Below are 16,958 nucleotides of genomic sequence, written 5' to 3'. Positions count from 1 at the left end.
CCTTACAAGAAAAAACATAGAGCACATGGAAATTATTATTCAGCCATTAATTAAATATACATTTTATGTGACACATACATACCTGTGCTGAGCCTGTTGTCTGCTCTCTGTGCTTGTTCCATGGCCGTCTCCTCTGTAATGGTGATATAAGCATTCAGGTAACGTGTCCTTTGTATTTGGTTGATGCACTGTTTGCAGAGCTCGGTGGCAGACACCCTTCCATCCCTCAGTGCCTGGGACACCTGTAGTAGGCAGAAAATGTGGCTTTCTATTTTAGTAGGTAACTGTTAATTATATAAATGCATGTATCTGGATATTAAGTTAAAATCTCATTACACCCTGCTGTAAAACTGCCTATAGCTACTGCTTTACTGGTCCTAGAAGGTCTACCAGCTATGTCAGAATGTTTTATAGGCTGAATTTAGAAGGGTTCTGAGTTGAAACATTAAGTAACACAGTGCCAAGAAAACCAGCGCTTTGAATCCTTATAAAGTTCAATTCTTGGTTCAAATAAGCGATATGAAATTAATTTAAGGTTAAAGTAAGCACAGACCTCTCTAATGGACAGGCCGAGCATCGCTGTTGCCGGACGAAACGCCGCACAGGAGGCTGACATGACACTTTCTGTTGACCTCGCTTACGTACCATCACATCTGCTCTCTGATTGGTCAATCGAACAGCAATGTGGCTTGTGATTGGTTCAGTGCGTCGTGTGAAAGTTCACCGGATTGTTTTGACTTTGCAGGACAAGAGACGCGCTTTCGCTGAACTTGTGAGCGTGTAACCAAGCAGTAATAGGTTTTATTTCTAATCGATGAAGGACTTATGAGACTGTAAGAAATATCCTCGGGAGGAGAGCCCTGGAATATTTTTTATGATTGATCAATCATGGTCATCATGTGTAGACGGTGGTTGGTGTGCTCGCTGAGGGGTCAGTATAGGAGCTTCAGTTGCTCAGCCTCCCGCAGGACTGTGATGCCTGCATGGGTCATCGACAAATATGGGAAAAACGAGGTGTTGCGTTTCACTAAGAACGCGGCGCTTCCGATCATCCACTATCCCAATGAAGTGATCGTGAAGGTGCACGCTGCGGGTATAAACCCCATCGACATCAGTATGAGGGGTATGTGACGATCACATCACTGACTGATATCATTGTGTTTATAGCATGTGTCATTTATATTGTGTAGAATGATTGTAGGCATCTTACATGGTTCAGAAAAGTTTGTCACTTTCAGATATGACATAAGTGAGTGAGGGACAACCATATTTCATGAAGAAAATATTTGACTTTGAACTGTACAGTAGCATGCAATATCATAATTGTGAATTGCTCAGTCATTATGAGCTGTCATTAGCGGTGCTTGATATCACCGTGCTAAATATCACCATGTTACAGTGAGTTAGAATTAGGATTTTATGTGTTTTTTGATATTTTAAATGATTATATATATATATATATATAATTATATATATATATATACATGTATATATTTATATAGTAATTAAAAAAAGTTTTAGTAATGTTAGTACTTCAACTGAAAACAAATATTTTAGCTAGTTGTCAAGGCAACATTTCTAAAAATGTTTTCATCTAGTCTTTATATTTGATTTTATTTCAGCTTAATTTTAAATAACACAACGTTTTCTAAAATATTTAGGTTTAATTTACAATAACTGGTTAAAGGTATTGTAGGTAGAATTTTTTTTAAAAACTTTTTGCCAAATTTTTTTAAACTTTCTATATATATCAATGCATAATTAAAATGTAAGTACTCTGGAAAAGAGAGTATAAAAATCGAGTGTCTGTAGTCCTCTCAGGGCTGTAATAAACACAGCTACTTATCTCCATTCACTTCCACCCCCTCCATTCTGGGCTCCTTCCAAAACCACGCCCCCAAAACACATGAACGTGCGATGCCGACAGCTCACAGCTGGAGGACGCGCTTACTAGCGCCGAGCGGAGAGGAGCAGTGCATGTAGTGACATCATGTCAGACTCACATGTAATAAAATACCTAACTTTATCATTATGAATATAAACAACTAACATGGCTGTTAATACTCACTATCAAGCTAGCATATCGATACTGTTAAAGTTTAAAATATATTGAGTTTGATTCGTTAACGAGCTAGTAACATAAAGCAAAGCTAAAAACAGGTTGCATTGATACACGTTTTCCCATTACAATCAGTTACACTGTGATGAAGGTGAATTTTGTGTAAGATTCATAACATATACGCCGTGTTTTGCATGTAATTGTGTCTCTTACTAGTCTCTTACCCTCCTCGAGTCAAACGAGTGCGCGCATGTGGGCAGCGCATGTAGCAGCGGGGGTGTTGCCATGGTTGCGAGAGAGTGACAGTCGCCTAAGCCAATCCTTTGTTTCGTCCCGGAAGGAAATAATGAGCTGTGTTTAGTGCAGATTAAACGGTCTAGAGTCACTCGATTTTTATACTCTTTTTATCAGAGTACTTACATTTTAATTATGCATTGATATATATAGAAAGTTTAAACAAATTTGGGAAAAAGTTTTTTAGACCAAAAACGACCTACCCAACCTTTAAAGTATTTCAAAGTAAATCTCAACACAGTGATCAGGACATGTATCATCCTGTAGCAGTTTGTTTTCCAAAAAAGCTAAATATATTCAATTGAATTATTATTATTAAACCACAATAATTTTTCAACTTTAGCATTTTAGTCAAAAGACCGCAACCATCAGAAACACTAGCATCTGCAGAGCAAAAAGCTTTTTGAAGAGGTTTGCAGACTTTGCATGGTACTTGTAGATACTTCAGAAATGGTAAAAATTTAGTTGCACAGATTTAAATTTTCAGAACAATAAGATGAGTTTTTTTTATTTTAAAATGTTTAATAAATAAATAAAAATATTTTCTGGTAAGAGTTTATAGTGTACTTAATAAAGTCTTTTATGTTTCCCATAGGTGGTTATGGAGCAGCTACTATGGCCATGAAACGTGATCCACTGAACATAAACCAGGCAGGCAGTGAGTTTCCTCTAATCCTGGGGCGGGATGTATCTGGAGAGATCATGGAATGTGGCCTGGATGTAAACTACTTTAAACCAGGAGATCAGGTGCTCTATTCAGTTAATATTCTATATAATATTATAACTGTGCTGTGCATATATATATATATACAATGTCCAATAATTACCCTAAAGTCTGTTTTTCTCTGTTAGGTGTGGGCCGCTGTCCCTCCATGGAAGCAGGGCAGCCTGGCAGAGTTTGTAGTGCTTAGTGCCAATGAGGTAATATTTAATTTCATGTTTTGTTGTATAAACGGATAAAAGCATTCATTCACATGTAGAGAACAGTACAGCAGTTTTGACACGTCACATGACAATTGTTGTCCTTTAGATAATTACATTACTCCTACGTAGAGAAGTTCATTGTTCATCTCTGTGATTTAGGTGTCCCATAAGCCCAAATCACTCAGGCATGTTGAAGCAGCATCCATCCCGTATGTGGCTGCAACGGCCTGGTCTGCCATCGTCAACACCGGTGGCCTAAACAAAGACAACTGTGCTAAGAAACGGCAAGTACTTGTTTGTTCAGGTTCATCTTTCAGTGATTGTAGCACATTGTCCGTTGCTCCTGTTGAGGCGAGTGGGAGTAGGTCTTCGTTTCGTCCACTTAATAGGCTCATCTCACATAGAATCATATTTTTGATATTTCCTTGTTGTGAAAAGATGATTTATGGTGAAAAAAACCCCCTCATGTCTCCTTTAAACTAAAAATACTTGTTGTTCCTTTCTGCTTAGATTAGGCATCTCCAAAAAAATTACAAAATTACATTAATTACCAAATTGAAGCATGTATTTATTTACAAATTTGCTACATTATTTAGCAGATCATTCTTATTTAAAGACAACTGTACTTTATATGCTGAAAGTTCTGCTTTGCTTTTGACCCTGTGATCTCAGCAACACTTGAACACAACAACGGTGATTTCAAATAATTCATACCTATGTTAGAGGCTTAGATGAATCATAATAGATGTGCAGTTGTTTAAGACTGGCTGAAATGGATCTATCCTTTCCTCATACAGCGTTCTGATCCTGGGAGGATCAGGAGGAGTGGGAACCTTTGCTATACAGGTGATGATGATAATTCTTTGCATGTAAGATTTCTTTTAGCATTTTGCATAATATTACAAACATTTTGGAAACAATTACAAATTAGTTAATAAGTAATAAAACACCTAAGCATCTGTGTGTAACACCACTGTATAATTGACATTTTGATGTTGGTTTTTACTTCTCTACAGATGATAAAGGCCTGGGGCGCCCATGTGACTGTAACATGTTCCCAGAATGCAGAGCGACTGGTGAGAGATCTGGGTGCTGATGATGTCGTAGACTACACTGCTGAACCAGTTGAAAAGCAACTACAGACTTTAGAAAAGTTCGTTTTTGGGCAACCTTTCAGTGACTGTTTTTTTAATGGAACTTGTGATTCAAGTTGAGTTTATTTCTTTTGTCTCTTTCTCTCTTTCAGGTTTGATTTGATTTTAGACAATATTGGCGGTGAAACTGAGAAATGGGCACTAAATCTTCTGAAGCCCTGGAATGGTGCTAAATATGTTACTCTAGTAACACCGTTCTTGCATAACACAGACCAACTGGGCCTAGCAGATGGAATGATGCAGTCTGGAGTCACCATAGGATGCAAAGTGCTGAAGGTAGAGACTGCTTGTCCATGTGCTGGTGAAAAACATCTAGAAATCTAGGTTCTTCTGGCACAGAGGCTTGAACTCCTCTTATTTTGTATGGTTTATCAGTTTATAACCATGACCTTTCAAACAGATGTATGTGTGGGTGAATTAGCAGCTTGTATCAATCACTTAAGTTTCTTAAAAACATCGAGAGACTTCAGGAAAAGATAATTGGTTAAAGTAAGTGAAGTTCCCTCACCCTACAAACCAGACTTTCTTATATTTCTTATATACAGTATACACACACTACAGTTCAAACGTTTGGGGTCGATAAGATTGTTTAATGTTTTTTGAAAGACATCTCTTGTGCTCATCAAGGTTGCATTAATGTGTTCATAAATACAGTAATATTGTGAAATATTATTACAAATTAAAATAACTGTTTTCTAGTTTAATATATTTTAAAATGTCATTTATTCCTGTGATGGCAAGGCTGAATTTTCAGCATCATTACTCCAGTCTTCGTATGCCTCGTTTCCACCAAAAAAGAACTGGTTCGGAACTGGTGCTGGTTCAAAGTTGGTTCAACTTGCGAACCTTCTCAGAACCTGTTTGTTTTTCCACTGACTAGAGAGCCCAGCGAACGACGTCGTTACGTCACTGTGTACGTCGCCATACGTCTTAGCCCGACGCAAGCATGACGTCGTAAAAGAACGGTTCTAGTCCAGCAAAGAGTTGGTGTCGCTTTGGAACCAATTTTCCTGGCCGAGAACCGGTTCTTTGGCTGTCGAAACACAAAGAACTGGTTCGCGAGTAGGCACCGCCTCCGAACCAGCTCTCAAAATGCTTTGGTGGAAAAGGGGTCACATGATCCTTCTGAAATCATTCTAATATGCTGATTTGGTGCTCAAGAAACATTTCTTAGTATCAATGTTGAAAACAGTTATGCTGTCTTTAATATTTTTGATGAATAGAAAATACAAAAGAACAGTATTTATTTGAAATTGAAAGCTTTTGTAACATAATAGTGTTTTTAACAATTTAATGCATACTTGGTGAACATGGTGTTCTTTCAAAACATTCTTTGTATACTGCAGTGTGTAGATTTTGTTGTGGTTAGTCTGAACACTGTACTTGCAGAGGTTCATGTTTCAGGAAATCCACACCACTGAATTTCAGCAGGAAATCGACACCCCCTCTCTCTGTTTTTCTGGAATTACAAACAGTTGTTGGTCTTTTGCTTTAATGACTGGAGCTGCGTGAACTCCACAAGTTTGTCAAACCTGATGATCTTTTTCTCCAACATGATGTGAGATGATCCAACGACCATCTTGTGCTTCAGTGGAAGCAAGAACATCTCTACAAAGTCACATGATCAATGTCACAAATCTGCTTAATCCAGTGGTTCTCAACCCTGTCTTGGCATACCCCCAACACTACACGTTTTCCTTGTCTCCCTAATCAAACACACCTGATTCAACTCATCAGCTCATTAACCCATGTGATAATGAGCTGATGAGTTGAATCAGGTGTGTTTGATTAGGGAGACAAGGAAAACGTGTAGTGTTGGGGGTACGCCAGGACAGGGTTGAGAACCACTGGCTTAATCAAATATTGATCTAGAAATTATTATGCAGCCACTGATGACTCAGTGAATGGCATTTCATTATCAAATACACTTTCCTTTCACTGCTATGACCCATTATTGCTTTACACCACCTTGTCCTGTGGCGTAGGGAAAGAAGAGAATCCAGAATGAAGGAAATGAAAGTGTAGAAGTGTCGGGAACCTAAACCTGATTACCTGACTAATTTCATTCGTTAGTCAAGTTATAATGTGGAGGTAGAAGATTATTCAATACTAATTCTCTCTCTCTTTCTCAGCACCTCAGGAAAGGAGTGCACTATCGCTGGGGTTTCTTTGCTCCAAGTGGCCCAACGCTGGACGATATCAGCGAAATGGTTGATTCCGGAAAGGTACATCAGACTGAGTGTATTTGATGTGTGTGAAAAATCTGCCTCCGCAGGCATGTAGGAGGGCAACAAGCCATGTTTGAATCCTATGATCATATTACATCCTGTCTACTGACGGAAATACCGTCATCCGATTGATTTTTGAAGGCAGCATAGATGTATCCTTCGCTGCCTTTGATATCCCACTATCCTGTGCTTTCCATTCCGTGACAGTTGAGCTAAAAAAAAATAAAGATGGCATCTGACAGTTGCAGTGGTCAGTTACTCTGTCAATGTATGTTTTTGACCAACACTTTCCACTTTTGATGTCATTTCTAGTGAGAAATCAGTATTGCAGTAATTCAATATTTGCTTAGTTATCTCTAAAGCTCTCTATTTTGCTGTAGTTCATTAAACCGTTACGCTTCCTCAATCTGAAATCAGTTTTGTGAGGTATCTTCATGTGCACTTTCACACTGCCTGAAAAGTCATTGCCTAATAGGGCATCGAGGCAACAAGTCAGCCGCCTAAGCTTTCTCCTTCCCATATCTTCAGTCAGTTCTCTTAACTGTCAGCTAGTATACGTGATTCTCAGTTGTGGCACTTGATTAACAGCAACTGTAACTCAACTAAACATCTACTTTCCCCTGCAGATTTGAACTTTTAGCAAGAAGAAAAATAATTCCATGTCAAAATAGAATGACATCTTAACTTTACCAGCATGCAATACATCTGTAATCACAGTTGCACATTTACCTTTGACTCTTAAGTCTTTTGCTGTTTGCTTGAACACAGAAATGAGACAGAACAATCATTATGCGCTCGTGTTATGACAACTTGACTGTTCCATGGCGGGAACATGAAGGGCCACTACCCTCACGACAGACGTCAGATATAGCAAACACTGTACTAGACATAAACACAAGACAGATGCATCATTGAAAGAGTAGTTAGGGAGCTGTTGGATTTATGAATTTAATATCAGATATTAGAGAAACCAAAAAGAACATTATTAAAGTTACCATTATTTGAATACACGTGAAACTCGAAAAATTAGAAATCGTCCAAAAGTTCATTTATTTCAGTAATTCAACTTAAAAGGTGAAACTAATATATTAGACTCATTACATGCAAAGTGAAATATTTCGAGCCTTTATTGAAATAAATGAACTTTTGCACGATATTCTAATTTTTCGAGTTTCACCTGTATATCCTTTCAACTTTAATGTTAAGCAGCATTTAAGGGAGCTTTTTCTATATTGGAAAGCATAAAAACATTTTTTTAAAGTTAGAAACTTTTAACATCTAAGTAAAACTAAATAGTGATACAGAGAGCAACAGACAGGAAATGTATCTCATTTTATTTCCTTAAAATCATTGTGGTGTTGTGCCGGCATGTTCTGTTTGTTTCGTAACCAGGCATGTTTATATTTTCACTCTCAACTTCAAGATTGTGGTCAGTGAGGATTTGTTTAGATAAGATATTCTCCTTTAAAGTTCATGATAATACAATGATATATATATATATATATATATATATTATACAAAACAATACTTGGCCCGACTTTTGGTCTGATTTGTAAGTTACCTGTGTTGGAAGTTTAATTTATTTATTTGTTTTTTTTTAGTGGTTATTCTTATTGTAATTATGAATCATATGATCTGCTGAACTCATTATCAAAAGTCAACTATTGTTTCCAAGGTGCCATAAACTCTTTACAGAGACAGTTCCGGTAGCAAATCGTGCTCAAGGGCATGATGGAGAAGACAAGAACTTAAATCTTTGTGTGGGTCAAACCAGCAACTTTCTGTTTACCTGCTCAGAATACTAACCTCTACACATCGCACCCACAACTAAACTACTACACCCACTATGACTCTAGCATCAACTAATGCAGTACAAGCTCACTTTAAAAGTTTATCTTCAGGCTTTTATATGAATTTTCAGTGAACCTGTAGGTGTTATTTAAAGTTACTTTTAGTTTTAACTTTTGTGATCTGTTGTGTCGTTGTAGGTTCGTCCCGTGGTGGAGGAAGTGTTCTCATTTGCTAAGGTGCCTCAAGCCTTTCAGAAAATAGAGCAGGGTCATGCTCGTGGCAAAACTGTGGTGTCCATCACTGAGGACCAGAAAGAGTGACTATGGCAACCAAAAACCTACTTAAGCTGTTAAACCTGGCACTTTTTTAATGTCCGTTGAATTAAACACATTTATCTAATGGCTTGTGTCTTTATTTTGCATTATAAAATTAGTATTGTATATATATAGTATATAAGAAATATATTAGTATATATAAAATAAGTCTTGTTCATTTCAAATATATACATTGCTGTCTCATTCATAAACAACTTGAAAAGCCACACAAACAATAAAAATGTTTTATTCTATATGTAACAGTATATTTTGGAAATCATGAACATAAAAACGCTAAAACAGATGACTAAACATAGATATATAGAAAATGTACAAACACACAAAACCAACTATCAAAAAACTTTATAAAAGAAAATGGAGACAGAAAATACTCTGAGCAGAACAGCAGATCAAGGATCAGCTGCCTTTCCAATAAATGTGAGTATGTGAACAGGATTGAACTGATGCCAGATCAGCATGAATAGAAGGAAATGTTATATTTTCTAATATGTGCAATGTTTTTTTTTTTTTTTTACTGATTTAGCAGAATAGTCTCACATGTTAAACACTGTACAGCAACTGTAAAATAGTGTGAATAAACATTCAGTGTCTTTGAATGGCATATAATGTTGCCTTACATTCAGTGAAGTTTGTAATACCTGGAGAAAACTATCCATTTGTATTCTGATTCCTCTCAACAGAAGTGGCTCATCTGGTGCAGGAGCCCTTGAAAGTATGCCATTTAAAATGTGCTAATTTTACTCATGAGACCTTAGTTCTGCAGCCAGGTTGTTTTGAACCAATACATGTGATTAATCACTCTGTAGCCACAAGAAAATGAGGTCATGACTGCTGATTGGCTGATAGCACATTAACATGCACAAGCCCTTTACTAGCGACCAGAGGAAGTTGAGATGTTATAAAAAAAATAGTCTATTAAGAGCCCTCAAAAAATAAGGCACTAGTAAAATATCTATTATACTAGAATGAAATCTCTACATTATGTAATTCTTACAAAAAATAATTTAGTCAGAAGCAACTCAAGAATTGGAGGAAGCTTTTTGTCCCATTAAGCAAGGGGTAAACTGCATCAAACTAACTAGCCAAACCTTGATTCTTTGCGAATACAAAAAAATGAACAAGGCCACCTAAAGTGCAGCTAGATACAAATCTTAATGCTATTGCACCCCCTTTGGTAATATCATTGCATTGCAAGCAGGTCAGTTATTTGTGTTTCCGGATCAACAGCAAAAAAGTACTAGCACAAAAGACAGTGGGTGCGTCTCATTCAGTTTCCGAAGTCATGAATCAGTATCGTGTACACAAATTTGGGCACTGGTAAAGAATAAGGACCCTGGCTCACTACACATTGGGACATTAATGACTATTGCCTGCGACATGACAACGTCCTCATTGTACAACATCCCTAACTTACTGGTATTTATGAACAACAGCAGAACTGATATCTTAATCTGATATCTTTTTAAATGTTATTTAAAGTACATTCTTATAAATTCTTTGCTTGTTACATATACGTGCACCATTTCACCTGTAGATTACAAACATTAGCTAAATTATGTTCATTACCTGACTAGCGATGTAGTTTATGCTGAAATATAATTAAATGATGCTTTGTATTTTTAAAAACATCTATCTCGTGCCATTATGTGTAGTGAGTTGGCTTGCATGATTTATGTTTTGCGCTTCAGAACTTCTGTTAGTGAGCGTTGATGCTCCCTGGTTTTCATGATGCATTGTGGGACGTTTTAGGGAACGAATGTTTCAGTGCACTGTAAGGATTTTGCGATTGAGACTGCTTTTAAAATGGCTGACTCCCTGATCAGTGCCCTGACTACTGAACAAGGGAGCTGATTGAGACGCATCCAGGGAAACTGTGGCAAGTCTTTTTAATGTCCTTGATGTAGTCAATGAACTACTGTTGAATGTTCAAAGAGACATCACTCATTTAGAGACTGTAATGTAGATGGATGATTTCAAGAGATTCAGTCCCCCATACATTCTCATCTTTGGGATAACAATCCATCAGTGAGAGAGACTCGTCAGAGTAATTTTTGGGGGTTTAGATTCCCATCATCTTGAAGACTCAGAAAAGCCTCAGATCTTTTGAACATCAGGAATAACAGAATTAGTCTCTGTTGTGACTCAAGCACTAAAGGATTTCCACTGTCCATCTCTGGTTGTTTTTCTGCTCATCAAAGGTGTTAAGAATCACCTGGTTTTTATCATACTGTTGGCCACCTGGATGAAGAATAGATTAAGAAGGTCAAATACCTCTCAAGACTTTAACAAGTACTAACTTTACTTCAAAAACAAATCCTGATAAAAACATAGTTACACAAAATATTAAGGAGCACAACTGTTTTCAACATTGATAATAAGAAAATGTTTTTTTGAGCACCAAATCAGCATATTTGAATGATTTCTAAAGGATCATGTGACTGAAGACTGGAGTAATGTCTGCTGAAAATTCAGCTTTGCCATTACTGGAATAATTTAACATTTTAAATATATTAAATAATAGAAAACTGTATTTTAAAACATTTAAAAAGTCTTACTGACCCCAAACTGTTGAACAGTAGTGTACATGTATTTTATAGATGCTTTACATTTACATTATTGCTTTGAGAAATGCAAGGTGATACAAATTGTGAAATGGTTTCCGTGTGATAATAGTAGAATGTCACATGACAGGATAAGGTTCTCGGCCAATCAGATTCAAGAACCAGAACCAACAGTTGTATGTATATATATATATGCGTGTGTGTGTGTGTGTGTGTGTGTGTTCTATAAATTTGTGTGTGTGAATATATAATATATACTTTTGCCTTGGCCATTTCAGTGCTAATTCAAGACTGATGAGGTGTTCCATATTAAGTGACCACTAGATGGCAACACGGCTACTGCTGAGCTGACTGAAGTCAGGGTGGAGCTCAGGTTACAGTAATTTGAATCGCAAACAGCCTCATTCTGAATTCAGACAAACAAAAGGAGCCATACAGCAGTGATCTTTCATCAGAGATTACCTTCTCAGTCCAAATAAATAATTTACCCTCATCTTACTTCTTGTTTGATGTCCCTGATCTCCTTTTGCTTTACATGTAAAAAATAATTTTACAAATTGTTTCCTTTCAAATATATTTAGCACCAGGGCCATACATAAAACATTTTGATCAATGACTTTTCTAATTAATTGTGATGGCTGAATAAGGATTTAAAAAAGTATATACACTACCGTTCAAAAGTTTGGGGTCGGTACGATTTTAAATACTTTTAAAAGAATTCTCTTCTGGTAACCATGGCTGCGCTTATTTGATTAAAAATACAACAAAAATCAGTTATAGTATTAAATATTATTCCAGTGTAAATCAGCTGTTTTCTGTGTGAATATATAGTAAAGTGTAATTTATTCCTGTGATCAAAGCTGAATTTTCAGCATCACCAGTGTCAGTGTCTTCAGTGTCAAATGATCCTTCACAAATCAGTATAATATGAGGATTTGATGCTCAAGAAACATTTATTATTATTATCAATGTTGAAACAGTTGTTGGTCTGTCAGTTGTACATTTTTTTATTTTTTTATTTTTTAGGATTCTTTGATGAATAGGAAGTTCAAAAGAACAGCATTTGTTTGAAATAGAATCTTTTGTAACATTATAAATGTCTTTACTGTCCTTGATAAATAAAAGTATTGATTTCTTTCCTCCAAAAAATAAAAATAAAATTCTCACTGACCACAAACTTTTGAACAGTAGTGTATATATATATATATATATATATATATATATATATTATACACACATAACACACATTTCTAGCCGAAGAAATAATTTAGTGACTTTATACCAAGCAAATCACATTGACCATAGAACCTTTTAAATTTTATGAATTATATTTTTTTATTATATATTATAACCATATATTATATTTTTATGTATTTTAATTATATTAATATGTTACAATAGTACTTTTCGGAATATTATAAGCATTTAGATTGCACAGATTCTTTGCCTCTGACAGGATGTTGTGGAATGTATGTGAGAGGGTCGAGCACAGTTGCTAAAAGAAATATCACACAGGTATGATGTGACATCAGAATGTGTCATCAGTAAGAGATTATGAGCTCGTCAGTGGAGGGTGCAGTTTTATGACACACACACACACACACACACACACACACACACACACACACACACCCTGTGCATGTGAATGTTTCTCTGTTTGTTTCATTCCAACCTTTCTGTTTCATTTCTTTTCTTTTCATTGTCTTCTTTCAAGCATATGCAAGTACTGACCTTTGACCTCCAGCACAAGGTCAGGCTTGAGGTTGTTGCGTATTATTCCGTCTCCCGTGATGCTCCAGAACTGATTGTCTTTGCCTGGTTCAGGTGAGACATTCAACCTGCAACCTGCCATCACCACACCTCCAGACGTCTCCACACAACAGTCCTCTACCATCTGAAGAGCAAGAGAGAAAGATGCTGGTCATGATCGGTAAACAGAGCCATAACAGAGATCACACGTGTACTCAAGTTCAGGTGGAACAGTGTTGATCAAAGTCTCGAGTACCTTGCAGCGCAGTAGTCCGTTCTCATAGACCCACATCTGCTCTGGACCACCAGATTCCTCCAGCACTTGAACCCGAAGCAGCTTTATATCATCCAGGGGTCCAGACAGAGACATCAAGCACCCTGTCTCTGCACAACGCAGCCGGAAATAAACACGTTTCTATTGAGAAAGACAGAAGATATATGGTTTTGTTTGAATGATTACATTAGCTACAGGAGAACTACTGTTGATAAAGATTGACTAAAACTTCTTTCATAAACTCCACTAAACCATGTATTATTAAGCCATTATGAGGATTACTGATCTCGTTCTGGATTTACTGGAGTATGTGCACATGTTGTAAATGTGTTAGGTTTGCCCTGCCTTCATATGTGCTGTTCCCAAATTATTAACTCTCACGCCTAAGAGCAAAACTATCCAACACCCCTCTGCGTCTGAACACATACATAGCAAATCATAAGTAATAATGCTTTTAGATGCTTCTGAGAACTAGCAATGTGCTAAATTACTTGTTGGGTTGTCTGAACAACTAGATGGTCATAGTTTTCCATCTCCAACTCTATAAGATGATCTCTTAGAGACGTGCTGGTGTTTTATACCTGTAGTAATGGACGAAGAGAGCCAATCTGCTCCCAGCTGCTGAACTTCTGCCAATCACCGATCTCGCTGGGATGGAGCAGGACCTGACGACCACGGAAGTTGCTGTATTCATACAACACCCAGCTGACAACAAAGGTAAATCAATTACTTTTACATTATTTTCACATCCAAATTAATCATAAATGAGTCTAAATATCACTAACTTCGGTTTTTCTACATCCACACTGAAATCAGATTGAGCTTGAGCTTTAAATGGGTCAGAAACCACTCACATTCCTCCATTGACCAATAGAGAGTTGACCCGCCCATCAATTCCAGCCAGAGAAAGGTTCAAAACGCCGTCTGTCAGAACTATTTTACGCCCTCTGAAGCCGGATTTACAAAAGAGTGTGATGGAGGGTATAGAAAACTCCTGAGGTAGACAGAGAAACCAAAGAAGTGTTTATTATTAAATAAAAATCCCATGATTTAGTCACAGAAACCTTTATCAGATTAGGCAGTGAGACTGTATTTAATATGACATGACCGAAAACAAGGCTGTCCTTGGAATTGAATATGTTGTACTGTTGTGTACCTGGGTTTAGATCCTTCAGTTAACAAAACAGGCACTAGTACTGTATTAGTACTAGTTTGGAAATCATGAACATAAAAACGCTAAAACAGATGACTAAACATAGATATATAGAAAATGTACAAACACACAAAACCAACTTTATGTAGTACAAGACTATACTGTATATCACAAATTCTCTAGAAATATATCCTGTCAACATTTTCAATTTGCTTCACCACAAACATGATACATATTTTATATATATATATTTTTTTACATTAGACTTTTCTATAGCATATAGTACAATTCATTTGATTTTTTTTATTATTTTCAAATTCATTGTAGATATTGTGTCCAAGAGCATTGTTCTTGTTATTAAAACAGATTCACATCTCTTTTAGCCAGATAAATGTTTAATGTTTAAATCCAAATGTTGGCAAGGGTCAAAAATACATGTACATGACCAATGAAAGTAATGTGTTGTTGCAAGACAGCCCTCGTCTGATAGGGCAAGTGACAGATTATTGCCTGGCACATTCTCACAGCCTCATTTTCAGTCGGACCAAATTAAATATTAATCTGACAAGCCTAGGGACTCCTGTCATCTTTACAGTACTCACATGTCCTACACTGTGGACAGAGCTGATTTTGCAATCTGAGTTGAGTAAGCCCATAGCCTCAGGATTGGGGTATTCTCCTTCCTCCAGTACATACATGTTATCAGTGAACTGTGGGCCGTCGAACACCACCCAGCTTCAAGCACAGACATGCACAGAGAAATGTATCATTATTTTGAAACACTATACTATCGTGTTGATTATTTTGAGAAAAGGAATTTTCTTTGATAGCACTGAACTGGGTTCATACCTCCCAGCCAAAACCTTGCAGGACATGGGCTGGAAGCCCTCTGTCAGGAATGCAACACTTTCATCTAAGGTCTGTACTGTTCCCTGGAACCCCAGCTCAGAGAACAACTGCACCTATGAACCAACAAGAGGCAGAGAGATTCATCAAAACATCACATTACTGATGCTTCAAAGAAGTTGCTTCTTAATCTAAACTAAAAATAAATGTAGTTGACTAGAATAGTAAAGATCTTCACACAGTTCCAATTAGGCCTGCCTGGAATCTGTCCACAGAATGTCAATGCCTGTCATTCACAAAGCATCTTGCTGCATGTTCATTTAAAAAATATTCTAATTTGATCATTTTTTCACTGGCCAAAAAGAGTGTAATATCAGCTCCAATTAATTCATATCTGATTAATTAATTCAGATTCACAATCAACGGAGAAGATGTGTATAACGTGTGCAGACTCCATGTGGAACAATGCCAATTGATGCATGTCCGTTAAACTCACCTTATATCTAGACAGTCCTTCAGCTTGATCCTGAGACAGAAAAAAAAATAAGATGCCATGGGAATACAAACACCAGCTGGGATTTTTTTAAGCAACAATGTAACTGTAACTTTGAAAAAATTAGGGCAGATATTGCAGATAATGATTACCAAAACCACAGGCTGAAGAGACAAGATCTTGAAGTTGTGTGCTCCCCAATCATCTGGACTGCAGTAGAGACCCTTCTCTAAAACATACAGTTCGCCTGAGAAGTGTTCCTTCTCGAATGCTATCCACCTGTTCAATCAGATGTTAGAGAATTTCACTGACAGGCTTACTTTGTAACCCACCAGACCTGGGGCCTGATGTAAAAACGTTGCGTACGCACAAAAAAGGAATTGAAATGAGCGTATGCAATTTTTCACGCACATATCAGGATTTATAAAAAATAAACTTAGCATAAATATGTGCGCACTGTCCACACACTTTAGACCATGCGTATCCACTCTTTAATGACAGCGAAGAGTGCTCGGTGCATGATAATTCCTCTTTAAACTAAATTGCAGAACTCATGTTCTGAGAAAATATTTCTCGCGAGAACAATGATTAATGATGCATATTTTCGTTTGGTGGTGGAAAGGTCCATTGGTCGGTTTAAAAAGGTCCGATGACAATACTGTACAACCACTGCTGCACGGAGTTGTGCTGTTGATGTTGTGTGCACGCAAAAACAATTGTATTCGAAGGATAGAATTAGAAGGAAATGTTAAGATTTGCATGTTTTTTTTTTTTTTTTATAAATGATGAGACAGACAATTGTATTTACACTGAAAAAATAAACGGGCCTATCTGTTTCCAATACAAATATACTGTATAAACATTCTAAAAAAATGTTTACCTTACAGGCAACATTGCATAAATTTGATTTGTTTAAAACAATTAAAAATACTATTTGGCAAGTGGAAAAGAATGAAAATAACTCTTCTCGGAAAACTATCTCTGAAAAGTATTTTATATAATTTTGCTTTAATGGATATTTTTTCTAAGACAAGGATACTAAATGATTTTTAGCAATGTAATGTGATGGCAGAAATGGCATTTAAAGTTCGTATCTC

At 36.7% G+C, this 16,958-nt stretch overlaps 2 protein-coding genes across 2 annotated transcripts in view; one reads left to right on the top strand and one right to left on the bottom strand.

Moving 5' to 3' along the window:
• The first annotated feature begins 784 nt into the window (after positions 1–784).
• rtn4ip1 (reticulon 4 interacting protein 1) lies at positions 785–8,849 on the top strand. The gene is made up of 9 exons (XM_056264394.1): positions 785–1,123; positions 2,949–3,100; positions 3,206–3,274; positions 3,437–3,561; positions 4,075–4,123; positions 4,294–4,430; positions 4,524–4,707; positions 6,564–6,656; positions 8,648–8,849. Exons 1-9 carry the CDS (start codon positions 889–891, stop codon positions 8,768–8,770), a joined length of 1,167 nt encoding a protein of 388 aa, XP_056120369.1. The 5' UTR covers positions 785–888; the 3' UTR covers positions 8,771–8,849.
• Positions 8,850–10,889: 2,040 nt separating this feature from the next.
• The window catches only part of crybg1a (crystallin beta-gamma domain containing 1a), a 46,657-nt gene continuing 40,588 nt past the window's right edge, over positions 10,890–16,958 (bottom strand). Inside the window, exons 14-22 of the mRNA XM_056264248.1 lie at positions 16,014–16,140; positions 15,865–15,894; positions 15,372–15,484; positions 15,125–15,257; positions 14,224–14,363; positions 13,951–14,074; positions 13,352–13,510; positions 13,078–13,240; positions 10,890–11,023 (exon numbers count right to left, since the gene is read on the bottom strand). Of these exons, the coding sequence (XP_056120223.1) occupies positions 10,935–11,023; positions 13,078–13,240; positions 13,352–13,510; positions 13,951–14,074; positions 14,224–14,363; positions 15,125–15,257; positions 15,372–15,484; positions 15,865–15,894; positions 16,014–16,140 (1,078 nt within the window). The 3' untranslated portion in view covers positions 10,890–10,934. The remainder of the gene's footprint in view (positions 11,024–13,077; positions 13,241–13,351; positions 13,511–13,950; positions 14,075–14,223; positions 14,364–15,124; positions 15,258–15,371; positions 15,485–15,864; positions 15,895–16,013; positions 16,141–16,958) is intronic.

The sequence above is a fragment of the Rhinichthys klamathensis genome, unplaced genomic scaffold, assembly GCF_029890125.1.
Source record: "Rhinichthys klamathensis goyatoka isolate OS25496 unplaced genomic scaffold, OSU_Roscu_1.1 h1tg000220l_1, whole genome shotgun sequence".
NCBI classification, from domain to species: domain Eukaryota; kingdom Metazoa; phylum Chordata; class Actinopteri; order Cypriniformes; family Leuciscidae; genus Rhinichthys; species Rhinichthys klamathensis.
The sequence above is the reverse complement of the archived record's forward strand: the minus strand, read 5'-3'. Positions and strand labels throughout refer to the sequence as shown.

What these genes read in the sequence shown, in the direction of transcription:
- rtn4ip1 (XM_056264394.1), top strand. Translation starts at nt 889, where the DNA reads ATGGTCATCATGTGTAGACGGTGGTTGGTGTGCTCGCTGAGGGGTCAG. An exon ending in ACTTTAAACCAGGAGATCAG is followed by an intron (nt 3,101 to 3,205) that starts GTGCTCTATTCA and finishes TTTCTCTGTTAG; the next exon opens with GTGTGGGCCGCTGTCCCTCC. An exon ending in TAGGATGCAAAGTGCTGAAG is followed by an intron (nt 4,708 to 6,563) that starts GTAGAGACTGCT and finishes TCTCTTTCTCAG; the next exon opens with CACCTCAGGAAAGGAGTGCA.